The 15,843-nt window shown below is 33.1% G+C and overlaps 1 protein-coding gene across 4 annotated transcripts in view; it reads right to left on the reverse strand.

Moving 5' to 3' along the window:
* Positions 1–1,193: 1,193 nt before the first annotated feature.
* The window catches only part of LOC111141974 (cleavage and polyadenylation specific factor 6), a 35,076-nt gene continuing 20,426 nt past the window's right edge, over positions 1,194–15,843 (reverse strand). For 2 of the 4 annotated variants that reach the window (XM_022494864.1, XM_022494866.1), the window contains 2 exons: positions 12,757–12,952; positions 1,194–6,064 (listed from right to left, as the gene is read on the reverse strand). In XM_022494864.1, the coding sequence (XP_022350572.1) occupies positions 12,763–12,952 (190 nt within the window). In that variant the 3' untranslated portion in view covers positions 1,194–6,064; positions 12,757–12,762. The remainder of the gene's footprint in view (positions 6,065–12,756; positions 12,953–15,843) is intronic. The other 2 variants (XM_022494865.1, XM_022494867.1) reach the window with 1 other exon arrangement.

Here is a 15,843-nt window from a genome sequence, read left to right on the forward strand (position 1 = left end):
AAACTGGCATTCTTCCAATTCCTATTAATACACTCCCTCCTGACACAAAAGCCTTTTTATGCAATGGTCTCTCACTAGAAGGTACGTCCTTTCCCTCTTCACCAAGTCTTATTTGTTCTTCAAGTCTCAGTGTTATCATTAAGGAAGTAAACTCTTATTTCCTAAAGTTCTCCTATAACGCCGAATACATATTTTTTAAAGTTAAGATCATGTATATTTATCCCTTATCGGGCATGGACAACAGCGGCTGGCAGGAACTGTTATAACATAAAAATCCAACAGCTCTGTTAGTGAAATATAAAAGAGAGACAAGATGGGAACAAGAAGCATCGGAAACCATTTCTAATAACATTTCTTGTTTCACAGTAATGATTAGGTAATCAAACTAGGAGACCAGATAAATTCTATCAATCCTTCATAAAAAAATCTATCTTTTACTACATCAGGCCTTGACTGACTGCTATGGAGTCTTGTATGGCATCTGGTTAAAAAAAAAAAGTTCCTAGTAATCGTTCAAATACTCTCTGCAGGAGTCTCAATTAACTCAGTGAAAGGTGGATCTACGAATCCAATCTTCTTCAAAATGTAAACATGTAACAGAGTAGGGCAACAAAGCCTGAACCACAATTTTAGTGGGGCATGGAAAAGGGTCCTAGGAATAGTAGTAACTTATTATTTCTCATATGGTTATTACTGTTTACAGACTTGTTACCTTCACCATACTTTGAAGCCTACAGGTGAGAAATCCTGGGCCTGATTATAATAGCTGGCATATAAATCCTTACTGAAATCCCAATCTGTTACTGTTTTGAAAGTACTCTATGTTGTTTCTAAGCTAGTAGGTGAAATATTTTTGCTGTCATCTAGAAACATTTTTCCTTGATTCAAGTCTACTAAGATTAATAATCCTCTAAAACTAAGCAAATGTTTTCTGAACCTAAGGTTTGAGAATAAAACAACCTAGAGCTGTTTTTATGTTTTAAAGCCTAATTTTAAGCTAGGTATCATCTGCTTTAAAGACCATCAACATTCAATACAGAAGAAAATAACCACTGGTTAGGAGGCTGGCTCAAAGAATAAATACAGACAACAGTCCAATTTCTGCTATACTGCATGTTACCAATAGATAAGAATTATTCATAGCATACACAATGGTTAAATTATGAACCAAATAAAAAGGACAAACTGTAAAGTATTATCAAAACTGTGTTTTATTTTCAATACAAGATAAATACCATGCTTGTTACTAATGCAGTTTAGGGCCAACAATGGCCATATAGCAAACTGCTGAACAGTCACCTAAATGCTGAAGAAAGAAAAGACAAAGTAAACATTAAACACAAAATTGCAATTACAAACATTTTAATAAAATGGAATGAGCTTTTTAATAGAAGCTAATATGGAAGTCTAGTTCTCATAGACACCAAAAAGATGTCTATTTGATCAGATATCACCTTACCTTTTGCACAGAAATCTTATTGTGAAGTCACCAGAGTCAATAGCTAAAATTTTAAGACTTTCTTTGGCCTTCTGGTATTAGACAAATTATTTACAAACCGTGATTTAGTTAATTCATGGATACTGGTAATATGATACAATTTTTTTGTTAAGGGCTTTCCATTAAAAATTGTAAAACAACTTTGTAAGGCTGTACAAGGCTGTAAACTACTTTGCTAATATACCATGGGATGAAGAGGAAGAAGAGTAAGAATAGACCTTTTTTTAAGGCTAAAGTCATCAATGTTATAGATGCATTCCTTAGAATACATTATGATTTACCCCAAGGATCCTTTCCCATTAAATACCACCTGAGTACTACAATTTTCAAAGTAAAAAAATAAACACGAATTCACCATTGTCTTTTAAAATAATTTAACTTACAGAATGCTGAGAAGTGTTATGAAGTAACAGTGTGACAAAAAGAAAACATCTTCAAAATGAAGTGTTTTTACTTAATGCAGGGTCTGTCCAATTATGAAATTAATGCAAAACATTTACACCCATGGCAGAATTTTAGGATGCTCGCACATGAAAAACTTTTTGTAGTATTTACTATCCGCTGATACCATTTCAGGATTTGTGTGACTTCAATTAAATGCTACCTAATATTTTAAGACTCCTATTACAATATGTTAATATAGCAGGAAGTCTTTAAAACATTAAAATCTGTCTATACCTAACCAAGTGTTTATATGTCCCATACAAATACCACAGTAGCTGCATACTCAGAGTGAATGCCAACAACCTGAAATTTTAAAGAAACATTGGTTAAGACAAACCTAAATCAATCTAAACTGGATACAATTGCTTGAATATTTGTAAAAATTCATATTGCTTCTTTCTAATGCCAAGAAAGAAGAGTGTAAGAACTTCCTCCCAGAAGCCTAGACATTTTAACACATTTTCTATTTCAACTTACAAGGAAACTTTAATCCACAATCTTTTGATTTCTCTAGTCAAAAATCTCACATTACAAACACAAGGAATGCTATATGTAAGGCCACATCTTAGGAAATTTATAATTTTTGGTTGAATATTTATTAAAAAATTAGTCTAAGGCTTCTAAGAGTCAAGTTGCTAAAAAAATGAAATAAATACTCCAGTGTTTAAACTGAAGGTTAATGTAAAAAAACAACACACACACAGAGTAAGAACAGAAAAATAGAATGCTTTGCTACAAAAATCCCACTTAATATATTTTAGCACAAAAACATCTAATATGTACAATGGATAAGCGTGCATTTAAGTACATACAACTGCTGGAAACATTTACAGACGGCTATGGGATGCAAATGAACTTAATGAATAAAATTTAAAAGGCAGTTATCTGTAAAACAGTAAGACTCTCAATACTGTATTCTCAGTAAAGAATCAGAACATAAACTTCCTCTTAAAATAACAGGCTGAAGCTTAAAACACAAAATTGAAGCCATCTTATAAAATACAGAAAATGCAATGATCATTCAGGTATGAAAACCAAAATGTTGAGAGCACTCCAACAGAAAGTCTCATAGTAGCATTTCATTGTATAAAACAGTATGTATTTAGGTTATTGGCACATTTAAATACATAAGGGAAAGAGAAAGTATTTACCCTTCCAACAATTTTCCCCTTTCACTATAAAATGTTATACAACATTCATTAAAATCCCGGTTTATTTTAAGAACTGACCTTAAACTAGTAAAAAACAAAGCAGTATTCTCCACAGGAGAATTAAATGAAAATAATACCTTAAGCTACAATCCATAAGTTATCTGTGAACTCCAAATTGTAGTTAACTGCTTAAGAATATTCTAGGTAAAGGGGCCATTAAATGGGCTAAACTATGATCAACAGCCACTGCAACTTACTCCAAATCTTGTCTATGAAAACTGACAAAATAAACACTTCCAAATTTACATTGGAATATCCTTTCCAAAACATATATCCTTTATAAGCAGCAAAATCCATTCAAAGTGTTGCCTCAGAAGCAATACCACAGAGGTGCTGCATCACTCATTCGTAACTACTGGCTGAAAGGAATGTGACCGTATAGCACTAATAAATGCCTATGGTTTACAGTTAAACTCAAATTTGTTTTCATGTCCACTACAATTATTAGTAAAAAGAAATGAAAAGGTCTCTGAAACTCTCTTTCTCTTTTTTTTTTTTTTTTTGGTGTCTATGTAATGATTTATCTCTTTGGATTGTTTTTACATGTTAAAAAAAAGAAAGAAAGAGTTTTCAAATAACATTAGCTCAAAAATGACAGAGGGATAAGAAGAATAAAACAAGGCTTGCAATTTTCACCTTTAGTGCTATATATTCGTGTGTTATAAGGTAGAAGATGACTGTAAAAATTAATGGACAAACCAAAAAGGTATTTCCTTCTGACAACACTTAAAAATAACGGACTAGCAGCAAACAATTCTAGGACACTCACATTGTCTGCAACAAAAGTTATGTAATGAAATCAGCCAAGTAGGGAGAAGAGTGATATATAGAATGAGCAATTAAAGGGTTCCACTGATAAAAAAAAAAAAAAAAAAAAACGAAAAGATAAATGATTTAATTAGTACAAAATTTCCAGTTTCATCTCAAGTTCAAGCGGTTAGATTTTTAGAATTCCATTTTTAAAATGTCAGAAAGTATCTTATTCTCATGGACATTTACTTACCTTTTAAGCTTACTATTAACTAATTTCCCTTGTAATATATTTATGTCCATACTTCTTCACATTAGGGCATTGTGATTAAAATATAAAAAAGCTAAGGAATGACAAAACACCTACACACAAAACAAGAAAACTGATTTTGATTCAACTCTCAAATAATGTTAAAAAGGCAACTGCATTTTCAACAAGACAGAACACTTGAAAAATTTTTCTGAGAGCAAACAGTTCTGATAAACGCCAGTGATCCCATGCACAAATACTCTAATCACAAAATGTTTTAAAATAAAACTAGCAATAATAGGAATAACTTGAAATAGCTAACTTTGTAAGAACTAGTGTGATAGTGGACAAAACGGAAGGGAAGAACTGCATTGCAAATCTCTGGAGGGCTTCTGTAAGTTGCACATGACATAATATTCAGGGTAATTAAATACTTTTAAGCATTGCCCTAAAATTTGGCTGTATTTTTAAAAAACCAATGTGTATTATCAGTTCACTCAAAAGATAATCAGATCAAAAACAAATTAAACTTGCCTAGGATTTCAACTCAAATTTCTGAAATAGTGATTCGGAATGACCTTCCTATAAAAGTATCTAATCAAGTTGTCACCCTGCCTATGCTAATTTTGTAATTAAGAACACATGCCAGCCAAGTGCTTTTAATGTGGGTCTATATGCAAGGCAGATTTGAAAAAAATCTTTGATTAAGTAACTCTAGCATGAATCAGAAGGTTGCATGAATACACGTAAGATTCCTTGAACTGGTGACAGGGTACACCTATTATCACCCATTACACATACAGGAGATTACAACTCGGTATTAGTAAGCATCACGCCCTTCCAAAATCTATAGTAACCAGAAAATAAAACTAATGTTCTCCTTACTCCCATTTGTCTGCTGCACGGCTGTATTTACACTGCCTATGGCTTCAAAAATAAACCATAAGCACTATTAATATAAAACAGCAAATAACTGCCGCATCCAATCAGAATTGTCAAAATATTTCTTCAATGCTAGCAGTTTACAATTAAGCGTTTCAGTACATCTGTGTTGTAATTAAGCTGCATTACTGTAGCAAATAACGTATGGGTTTTTACTAAAATGTTAAAACCACAAAACTTTTTTTGACCCCTAACACATCGACTGGATTGCTATGTCTGTGAAATTTTACAAGTTTACATACCATTCAGCAAAATCACAAGCTAACTAGGTAAAAACAGCTAGAAAAGCAGAATATAGAAATATTAAATATCCATGTAATCACCTATTCTAATATCAAAATCAAGGGCAAGAGACACTTAATTAGTATGTTTAATTCACTGAACGCAAGATTAGATTGGTGCATATCCAAAAACGCTATTGCAATGCTTTTTTAAAGGACAGTATAAATGTCATAGTAACATTATCTTTAGATATTGCTGAACACAAGACTTTCCCTGAGGTGTAAACATCAAATAACTTGAACAGCTTTACACATCAGCCCCATTAAACAGTTTATTACAACACTACATCTATTGTAATCAAAGTGGTGCTGTTTACAGACATTATCATATGAACATTTTTAACAAGAACAAACTACTATAAAAACAAGCATTTACTTGACGTTTTTTTTCCAATTGCTTGCACATTATAATGGCCAAATGTATATAACCAGTAATAAAGTTGCAAAAGCTATAACTTTTTAAATCACACAGGTTTCCTTCAAATAAAACAGTTAAGCAACATAAAAAATAAAAGTAGAGCTACTGGTTACCATTTATGCAGATTTGCTTTATTCAGATCTATTCCTGTTCATTTTATCCATGAATCCTTACAGGTTCAGTTCAATCACAAGAAGCAAACTGCTGGACAAGCGTCATTTTTCCCCCATGAAGACTGTTTTGTCTTGGAAGGTGTTCCTCTTCCTTCAGCTGTAATGTGTCAAAATTTGTGATGTAGATTTTGCTATTCCCCATAATACACAGAAAAACGCTGGCTTAACTATACATACACAAGTCGTGCATCTACTTCACTGTTACGTATTCTAACACAAGAAGCATTAACTGAAACAGTAGCTGCCTTTATGGTGGAGAAATGCTCCCAATTTATGTGCTGATTAAAATTGAGACATTCTGATTCCATGCTTCTTAGTTATTACTGCCTTATTAATTTAGTGACAAGCAAAAATGAAAATATAGCAGCTGCTGTTTCTGTGATGATGGAAACATTTATAAGTCATTTTCTAAAGTATGCATACTACAAAAATAAATGGAAAAATGCTTGAATGATTTTAATGTATTTTTCATTCACCCACATACCAATTCTAAAGAACTCATTAACAATTAAATGTGAACTGAATATAAAATGCAATTATTTTACAAATTAGTTGTATTTATTTGACAGCATACAGGAACTTCTGCAAATGTTATAAATCAAACTGTTTCATGTTACAAAATTTATAAATAAAATTTATATATAGCTCAGTATGCACATTTAAATAAATATGACATCCACGTACAAATCTTTAGACGTAATACAAATTTAAAACATTTACTTTACTTTCACTCTATTCCACCTATATTGAAATAACTAATGTGGTATATAAGCTAACCAAAAACAAGCTAAAAAAGAATCTACAATGATAAATTTCATTGAAAACTCACACAACGAAAAAAAAAAACAATCAATTTGGTAAACTAAAATTTCAAGAATACAAAAATATGCAAACTTCAGGTAGAGGTTCACAAAAGAAACATTCAATTAACTTGCATGTAAGTCATCACTGAAACACCAGATATTTAAAATGTAAGTTCCAAGAGAGCATTTTAATAAGATGATGTAGTAAGAAGGGCACAATATTTAGTGATATGCTTGCCATAAAATTGGAAAGTACTTTGCTTTATAATTAAGAGTAATTAATATTCTGTCACAACTACAAATGTCATATTTTATGTCCTTTCCTCCCCAACTAGGCTGTAAACATCTTCAGAGCATCAATACACATATGCACTCACACTGCCTAGCAGTAAAAACCTAAATTTTACAACTGCAAAAGAAAACAAAAAACAAAAACCCCAGATGTTTTAATCCTGAACTTTCTCTTTTAAATAGTTTCTATTTCCCCGTATTTTTAAATGAGATACTTAAGCCATTTCTAATGTTACCTTTTGTTGTACTTTTATCTTATGTTAATGAAGCTTTAGGTGGAATTATTTCATGGGAAAAAATCTAGAAAGGCAGCTTTCACAGGTTTTATTTTTGTTCTTTGCAATGTATTTTTAAAAACTGGTATTAAAGACAGATAAGGAATATGTTCTAACCAGAAAAGATGCTGGGAAATTAATAAATCTTACTGCAAAAAGTATGTTATCTCCCTAACCTTTTTGTCGTGATGCGAGAGAGAGAGATCGGTCATTAAAGAGGGAAAAATTAAAGTCACAGCGAACAAAAAATACCCATTCCTTCCAAAAAACATGTGGCATACACTGCAACTTACTCTTATTCATCACTCCACAAAGGAGAATTTTACTACTTTTTCTGCAGAGAATCCTGTTTGTGAAATTGTAACACACATCTTTTTTGCAGGACAAATACACTCATCTTTTGCTTGAATATACTTCATATATCTTTACTATTAAAATTCTCTCATTTTCACCATACAGACATAAACTCTGGGGGTAGTCTGACAGTTTTTATTTCTCTTTCTAAACACTTTACATTTATCCATTTGGAAATACAAATTTTACAATCTCAAACGGAAGCAAATTTGAAGGCAATACAACCCATTTCCAATAATCCAATCCCATAGGAACTCTCAAATTTCTAGTTAGACATCTACATAAACAAAGATATCAAAAAAGCTTAAAAGTGACAAATACATTCAATGCTCATGTTTTCAGAATACCATTTAGTCAAATATGTTAATGTCAAAGTCACACAGTTTTAGCTATCAATTATAAAAGCAAGATCTATGTAGACACCTGTTAAAAAACTAAGACAAATGTAATCTACAGCTCTCCAGTGAAGTCTCTAAAGTAAGCACTAAGTAAAATTTCAATACAGAGAAGCACCTGTATTTTGAGATAATGTAAGATCAAGCCAATACTAACAGCTCAAATTATGAGCATTTCTGTTAAAACTCATCTAAGTAAATTTGTTAGCATCAGTATTTCTATGCTCATGGCCAATTCACCTTTCTAGTAAGATTCAAATATGTATCTGATACGGCTCTTTCACAGGCTTTCACATTAATAATCAATTAAAAGAAGTGAATATTGAATTGAAAAAAATTCCAATATACTTTTAGAGATGTGCTTCTATTAACTCAGTGAAATAAAATTCACGTTTCTCTTTTCTGAAAATTTCTCCTTAATGAGAGGAATGGGGATGGAGCGGGCAAAAGAAATAGAAGATTCTGAATATAAGTCAACTCTTATAAATCAAAATTCCTTCTTGCGGTGGCTAAAACATAGTACATGAAAATTCTGTTTATTGTAGGTATTTACAAAACTTCCCTTCCTACCACAACATTTGGTAAATTTCCTTCTTTCTACCTGTGGTCACAGTACTTACCTTACTTCATTTTAACTAAAGTCTTTCATTATATTATAAAACAGATACAAGATTGTTGCTCTAGGGCAGTTCACTATAGAAATAAACCTCACCACAGTCAAGGAAAACTCATCTTTGTCCCCCAAATTTCACAAAATGGACATTTCAAAATAAGCTACTTATGTGATTGAGAATTTCCTGTGAGGATTCGAACACCCTACCACAGAAGGCAAATTAGTAAATATGCATAGCATATATGGCACACTTACCCCTTTTCGGTTATTAGGTTTTCTTTAAAACAATGCTAACTAAATATTCATTCAAAACATTACTTAATTCAAAGTGATCTAATTTACAAACTAAAACAATGGTAGTAAATTTCACACTGAGATGAAGGTGAGAGCAAGGTGACTCACATTGGCACTGAATTTTCTTTTAACAGGGAACATTAATCATTTGTAAACAAAACCCATTCTTAAACCACAGTGAGCAAAAAACACACTATACATCCATTCTCGGGATTACTTCCTACCCTCCTGTCACTTAAGATAGCTGTGTAGTAAGGTTTTACAAATATTAAAAGCAAGAAAACCTGGAGCAAAAGAAGTGAAAACTAGCATATCCAGATGAAGCACAGCAGTTAGGACATATGGGAGAACACAAACACAAGGCTGGATAATATTAGGCAGATCTCAGATGACCTAAGAGTTGCAGAAATAATTTTTAAGTATCATTACCACCAGTATCATTCATTGGATGGTTAAGAGAACTTAATTTTCACACTGGCCTCAAAGTAACACTAAATCTTAAGGAGCTCAACACCTTAGCATATAAAAAAACCTTTTTATTCTTTTGGCTTTTTTTGTTTTTCCTAAATTAATGAAAAACTATAAACTAAGTAAAGAATGCAAACCACCCTAAATCTTGTGCAATAACAACACAACCTGAGATTATGGTATCTATGATTAAGTCTTACAACAAAATGTAGTTATTTAATCCTTTTTCCACACAAGATGCTTAAAATTTTATCAAAGAAATGGACAATGATTTGAAAATATGTAAAACCTCATTTCAGGGAGAGAAAAAGCATGAATAAAGAGTATATTAAAAAATAATTTGGATTCATTATTTTTTGTACACAAAAAAAACCACCCCTGAATCATTAACAGAAATTTGCTGTGTGGCATTGTTCCAAACAATAAGAGGAATGCAATCTAAAAGAAAATAACTGTGAAAATTATTTCTGTAAAAAGTGTACAATTTTAAAACACTGAACTACTTTTGTTTTGCTCAGAGTGGTCTGAGAATAGAGGCAGAAATTACAGAATATGAAATACAAGGTATTTACATATTGAAAATTTACAATACTGATATTCCCATTAAAATATGACCTATTTGAACTTGATACTGAATGCTTTTAGAAAAATTAATACATATTTTAAATGAGAGAATGCAATTAACATTACCAACAGTTCAAACACAAAAAAAATTAAGATGGGACAGACATTAACAGCTTGCCGACATCATTAAGTTTCCAGTTAAATTAAGAACTTGCCCTTTTAGCCATTCATCATTTTAATAATAAATTACATTATTGTTTTATTTATATACACGCTTACTGACATTCAAGTTAGCTTCCAAGTTACTTGTACTCCATTTAGTCCATTTAAGGTTTACATGAAAGCTCAAAAGGACTCATATTTAAAAACTTCTAAAAAGGTCAACAGACCCTATTATGATAATAATTAAATGTGCAGATAGTTTTCTTGTTTGTTTAGAAGTTTTCACTTGAAAATATTTAATCCTAGTCCCCAACCCTATAAATTCACATCTACATCCGTAATAAATATTGTTTGGTATAGCAAAGGTACAATATTCCAGGATAACAGAATTTTTTGCCCTAGAAATGCTTATGTAAAATTTTGCTTGGATGAAGGCACATAACAATATTACAACTCAATTTTGATTAATGTACAAACAAAACATGGGAATTTTGATATGGTACACATCAGTGATTAGGAAAAAATGTCAACCATAGTTTTCAAGTTAGGAATTCATAGTTAATGTCTGAATGTAATGAAACTCAAGCCATGATATAGTTAGGTGTACCCATTACTAGAATGTAATGTTAGTTAATTCAAAGTATTAAAATTAACAGTGGACTTTTCAAGGAGTTTACCTGGCTGACTATGCTAGTTTAACTGAAACCAGGAAGAAAAATCATTAACGTTGGGTATAATCTGGTTCAGAAGCTCCTTGATGGGCACATCCAATCTTGGAGATGTTTAAAAATGTATGGAAGTTTCATTATCATGCCCTCAATAATTAGAAGCTTGCTGATAACTGGCAAAGTCTAAATAAAGATATAACTCATAGAACCTGTACTTTACCATAAATGAAATGGCTGATACAGCTAAGCATTTCAAGTAAGTTGGCTAAAATTCACCTTAAGCAACTGATGGATACTGAGAATTTTTTCCTAAAATGGGATTAAGATTTATTCAACCCAAAGGGGAAAAAACTACATCTTTAAAATTTAGTGTTTAGATTTACATGACAGAACATTTAATTAATCCTTACATCCAAAAGCACTATTAATTTCAATAAGCTCATTTTAAAGTGAGAGATGTTTTGCTTCATACTAAATGTTTTGGGATTTATATTAAGTTCTATAATACAATACATGGAAAATTATTTTAAAATTCAAGTTTTGATAAATATTTAAGATGCATGTTCAAAATGCTAGGGAAGTATTAAAAATGGCCTTTCACTTCAAATAGCCCATAAAACTGTGAAAATGTAATAGCTAATGTACCATAAAAATAAGACTTACATGTTTATTTTATAAATAGTATTATTCAAAAAGGATCTCATTTGCTAAGATATATCTCTTATAGTTAAAGAAACTGCTATTCTGCCACAAAATTACATACACTTGATAGTCTTTGCTTTTGCCCGTAACAACTTAAATACTAACAATTACCATGACTAAATTTTCAGGGTTTCCCATGACTATGGAAAATAATTATGTAAAGAGTAGTTACCTGTAAGGGATTTGTTTAAGCCTAATTTAATTTGGATATACCACCAACATATAAAGAAAAATTATTTGTTTACAGAATATCCTTTGTGTCACATGCACAAGCCTCACAGTGCCCTCCCCCTACTTTTCACATGAATAAATGCTGTTCACAAATATAAAAATAAAAACACGTGAAAATGAAGTATAAACAGACAACTTCCCGCTTTATGAAAAATGTACACAAGAAATAGTTTTAAAATACAGAAAAAAAGACACATGATTATGGTTTATGAATGAAACATCAAAGAAAATTATTTCAAGGTTATTCTAACCTGGGATGCATGATTTGATACAACTTAAAATTCTTAGATATGGAGTACCCTGAATCCATTTTAATTAAGTTTCGTATCTTCTTTGCAAATTAAAGGATATGTTTTATTTTAAAACAAAAACCAGATGCCAAGAAAAGCGTCTTTTCTAAAGAGTATTTTTTTAAGTACAAAAGCTCTTTCAATGCTGAGAAACCATCCTCCTGTATTATAAGCTATTATAGTGTTAGATTGTCTTTAAAAATTTTAGGGAGTCAGTTCAAGGAGGGAAACTTTCAATTTACTTTTACAAGTCCAAGCACTGTGTGTGTGTGTGTGTGTGTGTGTGTGTGTGCGCGCGTGCGTGCGTGTGTATGAATTAACTTCCCGTATTTTGTATTTCAAATCACATGCAAACTATCTATATAATAAAGACAATTCCAATTTTCAGATTTTAGAAGTAGACATGAGTCCTCTTGATTGTTTTCTTGCTTTCTAAAGACCATCAATAATCTTAAAGTTTTAACTCAGCAATACAATATTCAAGGATAAAAGGTCAAATTTTTTTTTACCTGTCATTACTCACCTGTCATTTGTCTCAGATGTTTCCAGAAGATTAAATTCAGAACAAGTAGTTGGACCACTTAAAATGTAGGTATATACTGTATAAACAATAGCCTTGGAGTTATAATTACTGTTAATAACACATATGCTAAATATAACAGGAACAAGGAATACCCACCTTATTCTAACGATGACGATACTCGCGCTCTCGGTCCCGTTCTCGGTCCCGATCTCGGTCCCGGTCCCGATGTCTCTCTCGTTCTCTGCTTCTCTCTCTATAATAATCATCATGACGATCTCTACTACGGGATTTATGACGCCGACTCTTTTCTCGTGATCTACTATGGTCCCTCTCTCTTGAGCGTTCACGTCTTCTAAAAGAAATTACTGGATTAATGCTCTCCGTAAATGAATAGCAGTGGTTAAAAGTACCCAAGGCAAAAAATTCTTCACAAACCTAATTTAGACTTAGGATATCCTGAACTACCAATAACGATTTACCAACTCACCTATAAGCTTGAACTAGAAATTCCATTTTTAAAAATATTCACCCCCAAACTAAGAACCAGACACACAGGGGCAATACATCTTATCATCTATAACATGTAATAGCCTAAAACAGACACGTAGTAACTGAACGAAAAACAGAAAGGTAAAGGAGAAAAAATTTCAACGAACATGTTATTTCAAACTAAAGATTGTACAGAAGGTAGTTTCTTAGACATAAAAGTCATGAAATTATGAAACTTAAATACATAAAAATTACCATCAAGAGGTGACCTAAGCCTATCAATTTTACAACTGATAAACATATCAATTTTACATTTATAACTATCCCAAATATGATTGTTCATGAGTCCCACTCCACTAAGAAACTTTCTTTTATATGTTTGCTGCAGGGGGTGTGTGGTGGAGACCTGGGCGGCATGGTGGGAAGCAGAGTTCAAAACTTAGTTCAAGCTGTGAAGTGTGTAAACCTGGTGATTCACAGACCTGTACCCCTGGGGATAAAAATATATTATATGATTATAAAAAATAAAATTAAAAAAAAAAAAAAAAAAACTTAGTTCAAAACTTATGACTTGTGAGTTCAAAACTCACAAGTTCAAAATTTATGACCACTAGAAAACACTGGGATATAATTCACATTGTTACTCAATATAAAGAATTACTTCATGAGCTGCCTTCAAAAATAAAACAAGGGAACCTGGGTGGCTCAGTCAGTTAAGTGTCTGCCTTCGGCTCAGGTCATGATCCCAGGGTCCTGGGATCAAGTCCCACATCGAGCTCCTGCTCAGCGGGGAGTCTGCTTCTCTCTCTCCCTGCCTCTCCCCCCCCGCTTGTGCACACGCTCTCTGTCAAATAAATAAAATCTTTAAAAACAAAACAAAAAAACCCCAAACCAAACAAAAACCAAAACCAGGTAATTTAACTATAGTATACTGCTTAAAATACTTCTAGAAATTCTTCTAAATTTTTCACAATTCTGGACTTTAAGCTCTATTACAAAGCTATAATCATCAAGACAGTATGGTACTGGCACAAAAACAGACACAAAGATCAATGGAACAGAACAGAAAACCCAGAAAAGGACCCTCAACTCTAAGACCAACTAATATTTGACACAGCAGGAAAGAATATCCAGTGGAAAAAAGACAGTCTCTTCAACAAATGGTGTTGGGAAAACTGGACAGCCACATGCGCAAGAATGAAACAGGATCACCCCCCGCTTTTAAAAGATTTTATTTATTTATTTATTTGAGAGAGAGACAATGAGAGAGAGCATGAGCAAGGAGAAGGTCAGAGAGAGAAGCAGACTCCCGCAGAGCCGGGAGCCCGATGTGGGACTCGATCCCGGGACTCCAGGATCATGACCTGAGCCGAAGGCAGTCGTCCAACCAACTGAGCCACCCAGGCGTCCCTGCCCCCCCCCCCTTTTTAAAAAGATTTTCTTTATTTAAGAGAGAGACAGTGACCTGCATGAAAGCATGACAGAGAGGCAGAGATAGAGGGAGAAGCAGACACTCTGCTAAGCAGGGAGCCCAATGCAGGACTCAATCCCAACACCCACAGATCATGACCTGAGTTTAAGGCAGCTGCTTAACCAACTGGCCACCCAGGCACCCCTGAAACTGGACCATTTCCTTACACCATACACAAAAACAGACTCAAAATGGATTAAAAACCTAAATGTGAGACAGGAATCCATCAAAATCCTAGAGAACACAGGCAGCCACCTCTTCGACCCTGACTGCTCAACTTCTTGCTAGACACATCTCCAAAGGCAAGGGAAACAAAGGCAAAAATGAATTATTGAGGCTTCATCAAAATAAAAAGCTTTTGCACAGCAAAGGAAACAGTTGACAAAACCAAAAGACAACCGACAGAATGGGAGAAAATATTGGCAAATGTCTTATCAGATAAAGGGCTAATATCTAAAAATCTATAAAGATCTTATCAAACTCAACACCCAAAGAATAATCCAATCAAGAAATGGGCAGAAGACATGAACATTTCTCCAAAGAAGACATCAAAATGGCCAACAGATACATGAAAAAGTGCTCAACATCCCTCAGCATCAGGGAAATACAAATCAAAACCACAATGAGATACCACCTCACACCGGTGAGAATGGCTAAAATTAACAAGTCAGGAAAACGACAGATGTTGGCAAGGATGTAGAGAAAGGAACCCTCCTACACTGTTGGTGGGAATGCAAGCTGGTGCAGCCACTCTAGAAAACAGTATTGAGGTTCCCCAAAAAGTTGAAAATAGAGCTACCCTATGACCCAGCAATTGCACTACTGGGTATTTATCCCAAAATACAAATGTAGTGATCTGAAGGGGCACGTGCATCCCAATGTTTGTAGGAGCAATGTCCACAATAGCCAAACTATGGAAAGAGCCCAGATGTCCATCAACAGATGACTGGATAAAGATGTGTGTCTGTGTGTGTGTGTGTGTGTGTGTGTGTGTGTAATGGAATATTACACAGCCATCAAAAAACGATATCTTGCCATTACAATGACCTGGATGGAACTAGAGGGTCTTATGCTAAGCGAATTAAGTTGTCTTATTTTCTCTTATTATAGAGAAAGACAACTATCATATAATCTCACTGATATGTGGAATTTAAGAAACAAGGCAGAGGATCATAAGGAAAAAGAGGGAAAAAATGAAACAAGACAAAACCAGAGAGGCAGACAACCATAAGACTTTTAATCACAGGAAACAAACAGGGTTGATGGAGGGGAAAGAGGTGGAG

Source organism: Enhydra lutris, unplaced genomic scaffold, assembly GCF_002288905.1.
Source record: "Enhydra lutris kenyoni isolate GAN:26980312 unplaced genomic scaffold, ASM228890v2 scaffoldscaffold7, whole genome shotgun sequence".
Taxonomy (NCBI): Eukaryota; Metazoa; Chordata; class Mammalia; order Carnivora; family Mustelidae; genus Enhydra; species Enhydra lutris.